The sequence below is a fragment of the Heterodontus francisci genome, chromosome 6 (genome assembly GCF_036365525.1).
Source record: "Heterodontus francisci isolate sHetFra1 chromosome 6, sHetFra1.hap1, whole genome shotgun sequence".
NCBI lineage: Eukaryota > Metazoa > Chordata > Chondrichthyes > Heterodontiformes > Heterodontidae > Heterodontus > Heterodontus francisci.
Window position 1 is genome coordinate 96,475,474 of NC_090376.1, and position 17,628 is coordinate 96,493,101.

At 41.1% G+C, this 17,628-nt stretch overlaps 1 protein-coding gene across 3 annotated transcripts in view; it reads left to right on the plus strand.

Moving 5' to 3' along the window:
- LOC137371463 (putative methyltransferase-like protein 21E) overlaps positions 1–17,628 on the plus strand; it is a 33,018-nt gene that overhangs the window by 9,847 nt on the left and 5,543 nt on the right. Inside the window, exons 2-4 of one of the 3 annotated variants that reach the window (XM_068034100.1) lie at positions 7,423–7,475; positions 15,159–15,316; positions 15,639–15,756. In XM_068034100.1, coding sequence (XP_067890201.1) covers positions 7,442–7,475; positions 15,159–15,316; positions 15,639–15,756 — 310 coding nt within the window. In that variant the 5' untranslated portion in view covers positions 7,423–7,441. Of the gene's footprint in view, positions 1–7,422; positions 7,476–7,584; positions 7,659–11,015; positions 11,064–15,158; positions 15,317–15,638; positions 15,757–17,628 lie in introns of those variants that run through there. The other 2 variants (XM_068034102.1, XM_068034103.1) reach the window with 2 other exon arrangements.

Genomic DNA, 17,628 nt, shown 5'->3' on the forward strand with positions numbered 1-17,628 from the left:
TTACTCCACCTCCCCTTTTCTCCCTCTCTCTCTGTGCCTATAGCTGACAGTTTAATTCCCAGTCCTGATTTTTTTGGAGCAATGTCTCGGTAATCTCTATTATATCTGGTTCCTTGCAACTTATATTTACCTCCATCTTGGGACATTTTATTACGTTACAGGTGCTATATTAATACAAGTTGTTGTTATGATTCATTTTCCCTTGTTTTATTACAGATACCATGTGCATTGCTGGACAGACAGTTTAACTCATCTTTTGTAGCAGTTCCTTTCACTTTATTTTAAAAGGATGGTTAAATCGTTTTACACTTCTGATCTACAATTCTATTTATTGCCTGGCCATTTATGTCCTCCCTTAGTTTAGTCTGCCCTATGTTCTTCTTTCTTGTTTCATTTATGTTTAGGCTTGCTTCATTTCTGTAGATCCCTTCCCTATCTTACTAGTTTGAAGCCTTTGCCACCTCTCTATTTATCCTTTCTGCTAGGATGCTGCTCCCAGTCCGGTTCACGTGGAGCCTGTCCCATTATCTAGCTCCTTCTTGTGCCAGTACTAGTGGCAGTATCCCATGAAAAGAAACTCCTCTTTCCCACGTCAAGGACTGCATTTTATAAGCCACCCGATATCAGGGGTCATGGCGGGGGAGCCCGGAAAATACTTCCAGGAGAGGCCTGCCATGGGCCTCGATGTCGGGAGGCCCTGCCGCATTTTACCGGCAGCAGTGAGGCTTTGTGGCAGCCCTCCCACCACCACTCAGCGGCAGAGCCTTCATTTAAATATTTAATTTAATATAAATATATGCAAAAGCCGTCCCATGCCGATATTCCGGCTGGTGACCGGAATTCCCGCACCTTCAGATCTCTGTTCGGAGATCTGAGGCGTGACACAGGTGGGGAGGAGGGAGGGTTGAATTTTTCAAGGCGCTGGGGGCGAGGTGGGGGGGGGGTGTAGATGCAAAAACTAACATGATTGGTTGTGGGGTTGGTGGGAAGGGGTTGAGGGTCAAAGGGATTAAAGATTGCGGGGGGAAAGGTGGTGAGTGAAAACTTACTTTTTTGGGGGTGATAGGATAAATAATAAACGGTTTATTCATTGGGTGGAGGTGAGGGAGGGGATTGGAAGTGTGAGTATAATTTTATTTTAATCTTTTGCCAAACCTGTCCCTTTAAAAATTAAAATAACCTCTCAGGGCTTGAAGCCCTTTAAAAATGGTGCCAGTGCCTGCACCTACGTGGTGGTGCTGGACACCATTGCTGGTGTCAAGTCATCGGCGGCAGGCGGTCCGCCCCCTCCTTGTTAATAAGCCGCCGCGTGAAATATTGCGGCGGCTCCACAGCGCACGTCTCTCATGTGCACCGCGCACATTTTGAAATAAAATTCAGCCCCTGGTCTTTAGCCACATGTTAATTCCTTTAATCTGTCTGTCTCATGCCAATTTGCAGACGGCTTGTACAATAATCCAGAGATTACTACAGTTGAGGTCCTGCTTTTTAATTTAGCTCCCAACTCCTGATATTCCCCCAGCAAGATCTCCTCCCTGTTCCTTTTTGTTCCAATGTGGACTACAACAATTACATTTTTTCCTTCTCCTTCCAATTACCTCTCTAGCCACCTCAAGGTATCCCTTACCATGGCAGCCTACCCTCCCCTTCATTATAGAATCTACTATCACTACTACATATCTATTCTGCTCCTTCCCATCCTTGGACAGCCTTCTGAGCAAGAGTGCCTTGGTCTGCATTGTTGCTGTCTTCCCTGCAGTCTTTCTCCTTATCCTCACAGTTAGCAAGTACATCATACCTGTTGGATAGGACTACTGCCTACAGGTCCTCCTTCTTGACCTCTCCTAAGTCCCTGCTATCTGGCTCCCTGACACTCACACCCTCCTCTTCCTGAACCTGTGCTTTCCTGTGGTGTGTGACTCTGTTCTGGATAAAGCTATCCAGAAATTCCTCCCCCTCCCTTATGTTGAAGTGTCTCTAACGTTTACTCCAGCTCAATGACTCTGAGCCGGAGTGACTGAAGGCAAAGACTTTTCCTGCAGGTGTGGGAATCAGGGACAGTCTTGCTGTCCACAAACTCCCACATACTACCGTCCCGACACAAACCCTCTAGTTTTTTAAATCCATTTGCTTATTGATAGCCTGAATTAAAATTAGGTAAACTGCTTTTGTTAAAAAAAATTACTTCCTGTTTTCTCACCCGATTTACTCATCCTCAGAGCTCTTCGTCTGACCTTCTCTGTTCTTAAGGAGAATAATACCAGCTTCTCCAATCTATCCACATAACTGAAGTCCCCAACCACACCATCTTCCTCCAATGCCTCTCACTGTTGTCCAGCTGGGTGGGACTGCTCTCACATTCTTCTCAATCTAATCGTAGCCAGAGAATCACTTGCAATGGCTTCTCTTCCTGCTCTCTTTGTCATTCAGGGAGCTCTAGCTTTAGATGTCCCATCTTTCTTCCTTATGGAAGTATGTTTGGTTTGTACCCAAAGTATCTCCTCCTTGAAGGCCTGCCATTGCTTATTTAATGTTTTCTTGGCCAATCTTTGTTTCTAGTCCACCTGTGTTAGATTCCTTCTCAAATCACTGAAATTCATTTGTTTCCAATTGGGTATTTGAACCTTTAATTTTTCTTTGTCCCTTTCCATAACTACTTTAAGCCTATTTATATTATGATCACTATTAGCCCAATGTTCTTCAATTGAGACACCCTCCACTTGCCCTCCTTCATTCCCCGGAACAAGACCCAGCACTGCTTCCTCCCTCATTAGGCTAGAAACATTCAATTAAGGAAGTTCTCCTGTACACATTTTAGGAACTCTTCATTCTCCTTGCCCTTTAAAACTTTTCTTCCCAGCAGGTTAGAGTAATTGAAGTCCCCTACCATTACTGCTGTATTATTTTTACAGTTCTCTGAAATTTGCCTACAGATTTGCTCCTCTATCACCTTCTCACTATTTGGGGTTGGTAGTAAACATTCAGCAATGTAACAGTTCCTTTATTGTTCCCTAACTCTAACAAAATAGATTCAATCTTTGAACCCTTTAGTATATTGCCCCTCTGTAGAACTGTGATATTAATGTTGATCAATATTGCATCTGCAGGCCCACCTCCTCTCACGTTCCTGGTTGCTGTATTTTTTCATTCCCTATCCCTCCTGCATACTTTGTAGCCAGGAGTGTTTAGTTCTTATTCTTACTGTGTTTAAGACAAGTCTCCTTTATAGCCACCATATCATAACCCCATGTGGCAACTTGTGCCTGTAGCTCATCAACCTTGTGTGTAATGTTCTTCGCATTAACACACATGCATTCCAACACCATGTTAATCAACTTCGCTTTTTTGCTCCATCTAATTGCTGCTCTTTGTGCTATTCTTTGTTCTGTTTGTTCCTCCTAGTCTTTTTTGTAACCAGTCTCTCCTCTCTATTGCTCTGCTCTGGTGCCTCCCCCCATATATTAGTTAACCTCTCCGTGTGAACATTGGTCCCATTGGCTCAGGTGCAGCCTATCCAACTTGTACAGGGTCCCTTCTGACCCAGAACTGGTCCCAATGTCCAAGGAATCTGAAGCTCTCCCTCCTGCACCATCTCTCCAGCCACTCATTCACGTGCACTATTTTCTTGTTTCCATACTCACTAGGATGTGGTACTGTGAGTAATCCAGATATTACCACCTTTGAGGCCCTGTTCTTTAATCTTTTTCCAAGCTCCATGAACTCTGCCTGTAGAACCTCAACCCTTTACCTGCCTATATCATTGGTTCCAATATGGATTACGACTTCTGGCTATCCTTCTTCCCATTGCAGAATGTCTTGCACCTGTTCAGTGATATCCTTTCTAGTTATTACTGCTACGGACAGGTGGAAATGGGTATGGGTGGTTTCCACTGTTCACCTCCCAACTGACCGCAATCGTGTTTTGTTAAAAATAATGCGTTAGCCCCTGAGTGTCTTTCAGATAAAATAAAGAAACAAATGACAGTTTTTCTCGTAGGTTAAAAACACTATTTATTTTTATACAATCCCTGAAATAGTCACAACCTCACCCACACACACACTCATCCACACACATATATACAAGAATAGACAGATCAAGAGAAAAGGGTAGGTAGTTTAAAGTCCAAAGTGAGGTAAGTGTTCGTGATTTACAGTAAACCACTTAAATCTTCTTAGGAGGCAAGTCTTTTTTTAAAAGGTGCAGGCCAGGTGTTAATAGTCTTGAACTTGTTGAGGTAGTATGAGGTAGTTGTATGAGGTAGTTGGTAGTGTGGATTTTGTTACCTTTACAGATGGAGAGTCTTAAAGTCACTTTGTGATGTCTATGCTGTAGTGGTTGTTCAGTTATTGTTCAGCAGGGTTCATCTTGCTTGGCTGGATCCCTTGCACAGCCTCTGACCGGACTGCTTTCTGAGGTGTTGGCTTGATCCAGAAGGCGAACTTTGTAAGGTAAAAATTCATCACTTTAGAGTTTCTGCTTGGAGACACATGGCCCTGTCCCCTGCTTTGAGCACAATGGGCAAGGATATGATAACCATGGCTATCGATTGATGTCTGAATGGGGACCATTCTAGTAACACAGTGCTACTTCACTGCTATTCATCTTGGTTCGGGCTGTGAGTTAGTCTGTCTCCAGAATCCTTTGTTAGTTCATTCATGTTGATGAGTCATTAATATGCAATAGTGCTCCTTTCAATTTCAATTTCAAAGGGTGCAGAGCTATTTCAGATGAGGTTAACGAGTTCCTTCTTTGTAGACAAGTTTGTTGATTTCCAGTATAGGAGGGCTCATATGACTGCTACTCCATTTTGATCACGGTGTAAGTGTCCATTTCTTGTGGTTTTGTCTAACAGTGGACTTTTTAAAAAATTCATAATTCTTCCATTTCAATGTTTATTTCATCATGGTTCCTTCCTTGCATGGCATTACCAATAACTGGGGTACTGATGGGTTAAAGGTATTTTGTTCAACTCCAAGGTTTTCAATGATAATATATTTATTAATGATCATGAGAAAGGAAGGGATTTGGGCTTTTTAGTGCATAGATCGCTAAAGGATCATGACCAATGTCATGAAGCGATTGCTTGAGCGACTAGGATGCTAGAGTGTATTTACAATTTACTATAAGAGCAAACATACTATTTTGTCCTTCTACAAGATTTTAATCAGGTCTCAGTTAGAATACTGTATTGGTTTCCTCACATGGATGATATTGAGGCTTTGGAAAAGGTGCAGATAAGTGCCACAAGATCTTAGTTACTAAGCTAGGCTCAAGGAGCTATGTCTCCACACTTGAGAGAAGTTTAGGCTTACTGATGATTTGGCCACAGTTGATAAGATAACTAAATAGCTAAGTAGCTGAGGGAGGTCCAGGAGTCATAATCTAAAGTCATGTCAGTCCACAACTTGGTTAGATGTCAGGAGGTGCTTCTTTTTCCAGAGATTAGTGGACCTTGGGAACAGGCGGCTGACTCATGTGGTGAATGCTGATTCATTGAATTCCTTCAAGTGAGAGCTGGACTTGTTTCTGGCTATGGCAAAGATCATCTCATACAGAGATACAAACTGTCTAACATTAATCCAGAATGGTGTATTGAGGACTACTTCACCCACCTAAGGGGGTTGGAGAAGAGGTTTCTGGATTTTTTCCCTAGTTGGCCTGGATTTTTATCTGGTTTATCACCAGTCCCAGGAGTTCACAGAACCTTCGGGTGAGAAGGTTCATATTGTGAGACACTGCAGTTGTGTGGGACATGCTGGACGTGCCAGAGGGTCTTTGCCTTTCCATCATTCTTTGTAGGCTGATTTTTTTCTAATATCTGTGCCATTGTAGTGGTAAGAACAAGCTGCTTCAGAATCTCTGAGGATTACAATTTCTTTAGGGCAGATGTTTTGCTGTGGCAAATGTTATTTAAATAAATTAATTTGAGGCCAAAATTCAAATTAACCACAGTTTATATTTGACTTATAGACTCCACAAAAGAGCAACATAGGGTTGCAGACGGCTGGTGAAATGGAAGTTATTTTATTGATTCTTGGGATATTGGCATTTTTGGCAAGACTAGCATTTATTGCCCTTGGCTGGTTGCCCTTGATGGTGAGCCACCTTCTTGAACTGTTGCAGTCCAACTTCACTTTCCTTCCAAAATTCCTTGAACATGTTGTTACCTCCCAAATCCGTGACCAAGTTTCCCACAATTTCATGTTTGAGCTTCTCCAACCAGTTTTCACTCCTGCCACAGCACTAATCAAAGTCTCAAATGACATGCTATGCAACTATGACCATGGTGCACTGTCCCTCCTGATCCTTCTCGACCTGTATGCAGCCTTTGTTACTGCTGACCACACCATCCTGTTTCAACAGCTCCCCGTCCATTACTACATATATTTAAGCTGTTGTTGAAACAATAAAGCAAAATAAAGCAAAAAAGTGCACTGAGAATTTTTACATCCACCTGAACAGGCAGGCAAGGCCTCAGTTACTGGACCAGATTCTGTTGCAGCGAGAAATCTCATGGTATGCCGCGTGAGTTAGATCTGTTTGTGCGCATCTAGCTTTTAACATTTTTCGCCCATGCAGTTGCTGACAGTGTGAACTGATAACGGAGAGCAACAGGGTATCTGAGACTTTACTAAACCATGGGACAAACAGGGTATCTTCTTAACCAATGAGATTAAAGGGTTAAGAAATAAACAGAGGACAGACTGAGAAGGAGGGTGAATTAAAGTGGGTCAATTCAATGTCAAATCAGATACAGAAAGTAAAATAGAGAGAAAAAAAGATTGGATTGGGAGAGAGAAAAAAAGGGACAGAAAGGAAAAATAAGAAAAAATAGAAAAAATTAAAATGTGACATTTTTAAACACTTCTAAAGCAATTCACAACCTGAAAGAATGAGACTCCACAATTATAACTATTTTATTTTCAGGGCAAGAGAGGTTGATTGGCAAACAATTATCATGTTGTTAAAAGAGTATGTACGTTGATAATTAATAGACTTAACTTTCTGTGGTGAGTTTAATGGGGAATCAAGGTGCAAATGCAGCATCTTCATGAAACTCATGAAGAGGTCAAGCGTAAGACGCTGTTTTTGCAAAGCTAACGACGTAGTGGTGCAAATTGATCAGTAACTTGTGGCAATCACAATTCACGGGGTATCTCTTCATCAACACAAGTTGCCAGTCAATTTGTGCATTCATTTATGTGTTGTTTAAATGCAGTTATATTTTCAATAAAATCGGTTCCAATGTCTTATCAGAAAGACAGCATATTACAGGTTTATTCTTGTGTAAATTCTGACATTAAATGAGAAATTTATCGGGTTGCACATTTCAAAAATGTTCTATTTATATGTACTTTGTATTATACCATTGTTTTGTGTGTAAATTTTCAAATCCCCAAATTTTCTTTTAATCTATGCAGAAATTTATAACCTGTGACAATGAACAATACAGAGAAGACCAGCATTAAAAACGGTATCACAAATTAATATACTAATAAGAACTAAGGGCTTAACATGAAAGATTATATGTAGCTAGCTCTGGTATTTATCTACAATGATGACAAGCTCTGGATTAAAGATGTCAGCATGGACTATCCTGAGTTATAAATGAGTAGTTAATCCACTCACATACTTCAACACCATGCCCTTCAGCTAGGTATTTAATTTCACTACTAATTTTATTTTTTCAAACTATGCAGATTCAATTTATTTTTTAAGAAAAAATCCTCAAAAACAGGCTTCCTATGATGATAAACGTAGAAAAAACTGCATTAACAATTACATGATTAAATATATGCCATTTTCTCCAATAGCTACCACAACTTTTACTGTTGCCTTTGTTTTTCTCTTTTTTCTGGCTTGCTCAATCTGCTGTCTAACATTTGGCAATTTTGTTACAGAATAAGGAGCTGAAATTTGTGCTTGGCAAATCTTGATAGAAACCTAACTAATACATGCTGGAAAATACAGCAAACTGCACATGCACGGATTACACGGGTACTGTTAATAACAATCCAGTCAAAGCCTAGGTGTTTAGGATGGCTTGAGCCTTGAAGTAAACATTTTACTGAAAGCAGTGGAGAAACAAAAGTCATTTTATACGAAAACTTTTAATGTTTTTATCTTGTTTACAACCTTATTTGGGAGATTACACATTTCAATTAATGAGAAACAAGTGATGAATAAAATGAGTTGGAAAATTTTGAACTCTTTGATTGATTTACTTTCACCTTTCTTTTATTCATCGATACTCCTGACTAGCCATTCAAGATTGACTGTTTTTAAAAGTCCAGAAGTTTTTCACTGGTAGTTTTCCAGTCACTTCCTCATTTTTAATTCATGTTTCCCGCCTCTTTAGTTTCAATGTGCTGCTGTTTTACTTTGAACCAATCAGCAGAGTATGACAAAAAGTGACACATTAGTGGGGTCAATAAAGCAAGACAAAAACACCAAGTATTTATTTTGTTACGGCCACTGCTCTACTCCAACCTGACCACAGCAAATGTTTTTGTTACTAGGTTTTTATCCTTTTGTGTTTTATTTGTCCAATAAACAGCAACAGGTTTTCTTGTAGGTTTAAAACCGAAGATTAGTTATTTATTTAGCAATATTCATTTTCCCAAAATTGTCACAACTGCACCCATACACGTATTCACTTGCACAAACACACACACGCACACGCGTGCACACACACGATAGAAATAAAAAGGGTAAGTAGTTTGAAGTGAGGTAGGTTTTCGGGGTTCATGGAAACCTGTTGAATCTTCTCGGAGGTCAATTTCTCTTTTTAAATTTCTAGGCCAGGGTTTTTTGTAGATTTCTCTGTTGGTCAAAAGTTCAGTTTGAAGACAGGGGATCACTTCCAGTTCTCTACTGCAAAAGTTGAAGTGTAGAAGTTACAGCAGGGCACCTTTCTTTTGGCTTGCTGGATTTTCTACCAGCTCTCAGTTGGACAGACTTTCATGATGTTTGTCCTGGGTCTCTTTTCTCTCTCTCCAGAGAGCTACTTTTAAGGTCAAAATGGTCTCACATCTTGCCTGTGTTGGGAGATATAGCTCTTCCGCCCTATGGTGACCACCAATGGACCAGGATGTAGTTATGTCACACCTTCTTTGTTTCAGAAGAACCCATTCAATTCAAAAATGTTTCTTGATGGGTTCAGGATAGGTGTAATTGACATCTCTTAGCTTTCAAATGTACCCTTTATTCATACCAGACAGTAAGACAGTTTGAATATATAGGTTTGAACTTCGGCGGCCATTTTTCCAGCACATTGTCCACTTTTTAAAAGAAAAGTCAATTTTTATAACTCTTCAGTTTGAGCTCTTGTATTTTCAATCACTGCACTTCACATCAGTGTAACAACTTACATAAACTAAGTGCTGCTTGTACAAGAAGTGCAATGTATACATAAGACTCACAATTCTCTCATGGCATTAAGAGAAAGAATGTAGCACCTTTCACAACCTTAGGACATCCCAAAGTGCTTTACAGTCAATGAAGTACTTTAGAAGTGTACTCACTGTTGTAATATAAGGGATCACAGCAGCTAATTTGCACACAGCAAGATTCCACAAACAATAATAAGGTAATCTGTTCTAGTGATGTTGACCAGTACAGCAAGGAGAATGCTCCTGCTCTTTTTTCAAATAGTGCCATGGTATCTTTTGACCCCACCTAAGTGAGCAGAATTGGTATAACGTCTCATCAGAAAGACCACCTCCAACACTGCAGCACTCCCTCAGTACTGAACTGGAGTATCAGCCTAGATTTTTGTGCTCAATTCTCTGGAGTCTATGAATCTACAGCCGTCTGACTCTGAGCAGAGAATGCTACCAATGTGCCAGAGCTGGCATCTCATAAAAGTAAAAAGGAGAAATTTGCGTTAAGTTAGGCAAATATTAACTTTATACATACAAGTATTCTAGCTGTGGTATTGTTCACAGTGAGTTGAAGGAAATGCTTTTTATAACAATGAAGGTGTTATAACACTATGGCCACTGTTTTACAGGACTGAAATTATACTTTTATTATATGATATTCTGGGATTTTATTTAACCAGTGCTTGGGGATTATATGCCGTGACTGTCCATTATTTTATGCATACCATAAATGAGTAGTCTTCAACGCTGTATTTAATTCTTCAGCCTTATCATTTTTAAAGCTGCAAATACACAGCAGGCGGGTATGCAAAATGTATGAGATGGAGGTGGGGGTACCTGCACCCCAAAACCCATGGGTCATGATATCAACATTTACACCAAGATTACACCAGGGTTGACTCTGTTGGAGTTTGTGGAATCCATGGGAGGATGTCTAATTTGCTTGGAATCAGATGTTCAAACACCACTACAGACAGCTCTCAGGTGCTCATCTGCACATGAAGATTCAAAATCCAACACTTGGCCATTGTTGAAGGAAGGGGGACAATGTTGCCCAGAACCTTCTCTCAGAACCCATGTATCACTCCCTCGGCCCTCATGTATGGAGAGGCTGGAGCCTTCAAGAAAAAAAAAGATGAAGGCATAAAAAGAGAATGTGGAATATATAATTTTTGTTGTGTTATTAGCTCTGAACACAAATATACCAAACACTATAACAACAATTGGTAAACCAAACAAACAGTCCTTTATTGAAGGATAACAGGATTCCAGGAGAGCTCTTCAATACATGTGCTACCAGTTGAATAACACAGTTCCAACTACTGTATCACATGTTAACTTGCATCACTTCCTGTGATGATGTATACTAAACTATTTACAAATTCAGTAGTATGTTAATCAGTACTAAAGCAATTAAAGTAATATCACAACATCCTTTCCTTAAATAGAAAAGTTACATAAGTTATAAGCTATGTACATAATGAAATAGGATAATTATGAGCAGTATTTACACATGTATGGACTCTCACATTAATTAATCAAGTGTCTCTGAAAGGTCCAGGTGGCCTGCTGACTCGACCTGATCTGATAACAGTGAAACTTTGCCGAGATCTGGAATTGTCAATTCTTTTCTCTTGACTCGAAGGTCTGGACTGACAATTATCTTGTACTTGAGTGTTGTACGTGTCATCTTCTTTAACTCCACCTTCAGAACTTGAATGTGATCATATTCTTGACGCTACAGGAGTGTTAGGTTTGATGATGTTGGATAACTCTCTCAGGTGACATCTATGCCTTCCCAATGTCACTCCATTCGGGGTTGTTACCTCATATGACCGTGGCTCATTACAGATCTTGGACACTTGCGCAGGGAACCATGTTTCTCTTGTGGGTGGATCACTCTGACCTTCTGGACATGCAGAGGAGGCAACTCCAGACCAGCATGTTCGCGATGTGTGATTTTCATTTTCTCTTGTCTCACCAATAATTTATCTTGGATGATGGCTCGGAAGAGTTGTCCTGACTTACCTTACAAACATGATCTCTTCTGGGGATGGTAATCCTGTATCCAGTGGTGTTGCTCATAGTTGCAACATTGCTACTTGAATGTCTTGATTAGCTTCCTTCCATTTCAAGATTAATGACTTTACCGCTCGCACCATCCTTTCCGCTAATCCATTTAACCTTGGATAGTATGGAAATAGAAACATAGAAAATAGGAGCAGGAGTAGGCCATTTGGCCCTTCGAGCCTGCTCCGCCCTTCATTATGATCATGGTTGATCATCCAACTCAGTAGCCTGTTTCCGCTTTCGCCCCATACCCTTTGATCCCTTTAGACCCAAGAGCTATAGAAACATAGAAAGAGCTATAGAAACATAGAAAGAGCTATAGAAACATAGAAAGACGTAAATGACGTAACATGATTTACATTTAGATTGAACCAAAAAAATGTATTTGGTTCACATTAATAGCACATTTTTTGCTATTAAACACGATACCTTCTCTTCTGGCCATCTCCATTGGAATGTGAAGATTCTTGTCATGCTCTTCATTGCTACTTCTCATGACCGCAATGTCATCTGCAATGCAAACACAGCCAGGAACACTCTCAGTAATGTGATCCATATGCTGTTGGAACAGGTCTTGACTCACTGACAGACTGTATGATAACCACAGAAAGCAATACCTCCCAAATGGTGTTCTAAATATTGTTAGCTCCTGTGAATTCTCAGAAAGGTGCACTGACCAATAACCATGTCTCATGTCCAACTTTGAGAAGAACTTGGCTCTAGCAAACCTTGGGGTGAGCTCCTCTAAAGTAGGAATCTTGTGAGGACATGTCTTGAGTATTTGATTTAATCTTCTGGGATGCAAGCATACAGTGGTTATAGAGCTACACCAATCCGTGTGTTGCTGAACATGGTGAATAATCACTTGTTGTTCCATCATGTCAAGCTCAGCCTTTAATTTGTCCTTTATTTGGTCACTGCACTTCCATGGTGGATCTATGGAGGGAACTGCGTCGTCTTTCAGATGAGGAATGGTGTCTCCTATAAAACTGTCCATGGTGTCAAATCTATCCAGGTACTTCTGTTGCAGATCCTGAATAGACTCAATAGGGTCACACTTGCCTTGAATATCTAGCATTGGTGCTTTATTGATCTTGTGAATTGTCATGATCTGGAGTTCACTGCATGCTGGTAGTCCGGCAACTGCTGGACCAACAACATAGAAGACTTGGGTGATCGTGCAGAACTTCCACATCTGCACTTCAACATTAATGCTCCCATGCAGGAGATTTGTGAACCATTATATGCAGTGAGTCTAGCTCTTGCTGGCTGTAACTTAGATTCCCACTTCACTAGGTACATGTCTTTGAGTATCCGCAGTGGTAAAATGTTGGCACTTGCCCCAATATCTACCTTCAGTCATAGCTTGTACTTGCCACTCTTGTTAGGACATATCATTTCAACAGCGGTGAAAGCTTCCAGTTGTGTGATTGCGTCCATATGTTTTGTGACTGTCACTGTATGGAAAGCTTGTTCACTTTCTAGCTTGAGTTTGCTTCTTTCAGTGCATTCTTTGCTGTCCAGGTCTCTGCCTACATCTCTGCCTGTGCTTGAAATGGGTACTTGGTGAACTCTTTTTTATTCTTGACACTTGGCAGTGTCAGTTTTTTGTCGAGCTGTGGCTTCTGACCACTTCTTTGCTGCCAGATTTTCCACACAGTCTTGCCCAGTGTCCCTTTAGGCCACATGCCTTGCAGGTATCTCTGAATGCAGGACAGTTATGTAGCTGATGCATTAGACCACACTTGCCACACGCCCTGCCCTGTCAGGTTGTCTTGGCTACCTTACCTATGGTTGTTACTGCTCCAAGTGCTTGTATATATTGCTTGCTCACAGCCAAGGCTTCATATTTTCTGCCATCTTCGAGTAGACTGTTGTATCCCTTTTTCTTATAAAGCAGATGCTTTTGGAGCACCTCTATGGGAGTTGATGCGATTACCAGTTCCATTATTCTCTTGGAGAGCTCTGCATCTGAAAAATCGCAATCTTTGCCTTTTTCTCCACATTGACTGACGAACTGGTCAATAGTTTCTTTGGGCTGTTGTTTATTGGCCATCAGTTTGAAACAATGGACTCTGAAGTTGACCTTGACTCTTAACTGATCCTCCAGCGTTGTGCAGAGTTTAGATGGGTCTTTCTGGTTTATTTCTGACAGTCCAGAAGTGTTGATGCGATGGAGACTTTCATGGTCAATTACTATCTTTATTTTTATTGCTTGCTTGTCGGGTTCTATAACTGCAAGGTCTAAAACGCTTAACTTTATATGCTTTTAAAATAGTTGGAATTCAAAAAAGGACGTCCGGAACCTTCCAATTCATAGCTGGATATTTTGTTGTTATGGCATCAAAATTATTTGCTTCACAAGAATTCTTTTTGCCAGGGCTTTTCCCTTAAACTACTTTTTCTTTAATGGCTTTTCTTAGAGGAAAATCAATGCAGGTCGACTGCATCTGCAGCACCGGGCCTCTGCCACGCCCTGAGCTCTGTAGCTGTAGTGCAGGCTTTCAGCTATTGCATGGGGAAACTCTGCCCATGGAGCTCTTTTTGAAGGAAAACTCATGACGTTTAATGGCAGTGCAGTCTCACAGCCCCGATTCAGATCCATTTTTTTAAAAGACCAGATTCCGCCAGAGCACTGCCTTTCTGGTCGACTACTGTTCTGATAAAATTCCCCTTTCATTTACTCACTCTCTCGGGGTACCGATTCTCAAGGGTGATTTTCGAATCTGCTCCCAAATCTCACTGCTGCTCCTTCTTTCAGCTGTTTTCAGTGTAGGTCCAGGCTTTTCTGGCTTCTCCTGTTGTCCACGATGTCGCACTTGTGATCACTGTCACTATGTCAAACACCGCTGCTAACACATTGTGCACCTTTGCATTGCTGCCATCATATTGTGCCATTGGCGTTAACACAAACACTATAACAATGATTGGTAAATAAATAAAGGGTTCTTTATTGAAGAATAACAGGATTCCAGGAGAGCTCTTTAATACACGTATTGCCTGCTGACTAACACTGCTCCAACTACTGTATCACATACTAACTTGCATCACTTCCTTTGATGATGTCCAATAAAATAATTACATATTCAGTAGTATATTAATCAGAATTAAAGCAATATCACAATAGATTCTTTTTTGTTTCTAACCTTATTTTGGATATTTCAAATGTCAGTTATTGGGGGAAAATGACAGATGAAAATTATTTAAAAACATGTTTTAAGCTATTTATTTTGCTTTTGAATTATTATTAAGTTCTCCTGACTGGTCATTTAGTGTTGGTTGTTTTCATAAAATATTTGTAGCTATTCGTTAGGAATTTTCCAGTAACTTTCCTTATTCTTGATTTAAATGTTAGCCACCTCTGCAGTTCTGAGTGCTTCTCTTTTACTTTACGAAGTACTGATTGGTTCAACAGATAATGGTAAAAGTGAACAGAGAAATGTGACAACAAGTGTGACAAATAGAAAGTGTATGTTAGATACAAGAGTTTAATGCATGATGTAAATAGATGTGCAAAATTCAAATTAAATAAAATTATCAGTAAACAGAAAAGTGATTTTTTTAAAAATTAAACTAGCACTTTACACAACTCCGAGAGGTCTCTTTATGTGATAGGTCATTAAATAAGTAGCAACAATTACAATCCATAAAATGCTCATTAATATTTTTTCTTTGTAATATACAATACCTTTGATTTTCTTCAGAAAGGACCGATGATGAACATTTATCATCAGAAATCATGAAAAGGCGATGGATGCCAAATGTTTTCAAAAGCACATCCTGGGAGTGTTTTCAATTTGCTGGGTATGAAATCAAAATTACAGAGGCCACTGATTGCTATGGTGCATATGTCTGGCCTTCGGTAAGCACTGTTGTCAGTTATAATATAGCTTAGAAATTTCTTTGCCTGGTTTTAGTGAATAAATGCTTAATGCATTTATGACATGCTTCTGTCCATTGTTTTGAGTGGATTTAAACATCTGATAAAATGGCAAGCACATGAATGTTATATGGAAGTTTTAAGCACTTGTCCATGAGTGTCAGCAAAAGTCATTTTCCGGCTCATTTGATATAATTTCCATCTCTTTGTTAACAGTGAGAGAATTTGAAATAAAAATACCACTGCCAACCATAGAATATGTTAAAAAGAAACTAACTCATATTTCTATTGTTGCATCACACAGGCCTTGGTGTTGTGCTATTACCTGGAAAACAGTCAAAAAGAGAACAGATTCATTGATAAAAATGTAATTGAAATAGGATCAGGAACAGGACTGGTGTCAATTGTTGCTGGTTTACTTGGTGAGTAAAATGATGTCTTACATTCATACAGTATTGCTCATACAAAAGACAGTGTCAGAGAATTTTACCACAGGAAGATGTGGGCACTGAGCAAGAAGCAAAAGCAAAAGCAATTTAGGAAGGGAAACTGAATGATTGCTGAAAGAGATAAGTTGGTACTGCTATATGGAAGGTTTCTGAAGGTAAGGAGAGAAGTAGAAAGGCCAAATGGCTTTAAAGATAATTTTCACTCAGGGTGTGAGCAAAGTGGCAAGACTACATTTGTTTGTTTGCTATCTCCCACCAGTTCTTAATTCTGTTTCCTGGAACAAAATGGTCAAGGATTTTGACTGCCTCAATATGAAGGCATCATGGCAGCTCCCAAGTGGCACACACCTACATGAATCTGTTTCAGTTGTGCACCAGCTGCACATTTGTAAACCGCAAGGGATAATCATTCATCAAAGTTCCTGGTTGGTGGAGAGGTGCTTGGATTGCTACATGTGAAGTCAATGGAACCCTGTACCTGGGGGAATTACGCAAATCTGAGTGCCCACTCATTCCAGCTATTGTCATCATGGGGAAATTTGCATAACTGTTGGCATTGGCAAACAAACCATTGACGTGCAGCCGACTGGGAGATCTGGATATGTCTCTGGTAGTGCCCTGGAAGGATCCGGAGGTGAAAAAAGTTGAGGATAGTGGTCACTTTCACAGCACTGGTAATGTGAGGCCAAGGTGTTCCTGTAGGAGGCTGCAATTGTCTGCCACCACCAGACCTGATGAGCCCAGCCTGTGGAAGCACTGCTCTTTCAGAGGTCAAGGAAGCTGAGCATCTCTCTGTAAACTTTGTGATGTGGGGCATGGCTCGTGCAACCTAAGCCCCTCTCCTGTCTTCCACTCTCCTGTGTGCCACCCTCTGTTCATCTGTCTTCTGTGTATGTGTTGATCTCACCACAGCACGTAGTCACTGCTGTGGATTGTGATGGTTTTTCCTCTCCTGATGTGCTGTCAAATACATCCAAGGTAACTCCCATTCTGATCTTGTCAATTTGAAATCCTTAAAGGTTGACAAAAGCTGTATCTACACATGTACCTTCTGCCAGAGATTTGCCAGAGGAAATTGAGACAGCAGGCAGAATTTTATCAGCCTGTCACAGGTCCAGGTGGCGGACCTGGAAGTCATCCAAGGCATGGCTGGCTGAGCGCAATCACGCAATGAGCAGCCGATTTGAATGCAGGAGTTGCGGGGCCGTCCCACTGGAGGACCGGGGAAAGTGACAAAAGCCCGATGGTATTGTCAGCTGAGACGAATGCAAGTGCTGGCACCATATTTAAAGCTTTGCCTGTCCAGCTTGAACTGCAGCTCCACATAGTGAGTTTAATGCTTCTTTGCCTTTGTGCTGCTGACTGGTGACCTTGTACTGCTGATCGCCCTGACTGGAGACCCTGTACTGCTGATCCCCCTGACTGGAGACCTTGTACTGCTGATCGCCCTGACTGGAGACCCTGTGCTGCTAATCCCCCTGACTGGAGACTCTGTGCTGCTGATCCACCTGACTGGAGACCCTGTGCTGCTGATCCCCCTGACTGGAGACCCTGTGCTGCTAATCCCCCTGACTGGAGACCCTGTGCTGCTGATCCCCCTGACTGGAGACTCTGTGCAGCTGATCACCCTGACTGGAGACTCTGTGTTGCTGATCTCCCTGACTGGAGACCCTGTGCTGCTGATCCCCCTGACTGGAGACTCTGTGCAGCTGATCGCCCTGACTGGAGACTCTGTGTTGCTGATCGCCCTGACTGGAGACTCTGTGTTGCTGATCGCCCTGACTGGAGACCCTGTGCTGCTGATCCCCCTGACTGGAGACCCTGTGTTGCTGATCGCCCTGACTG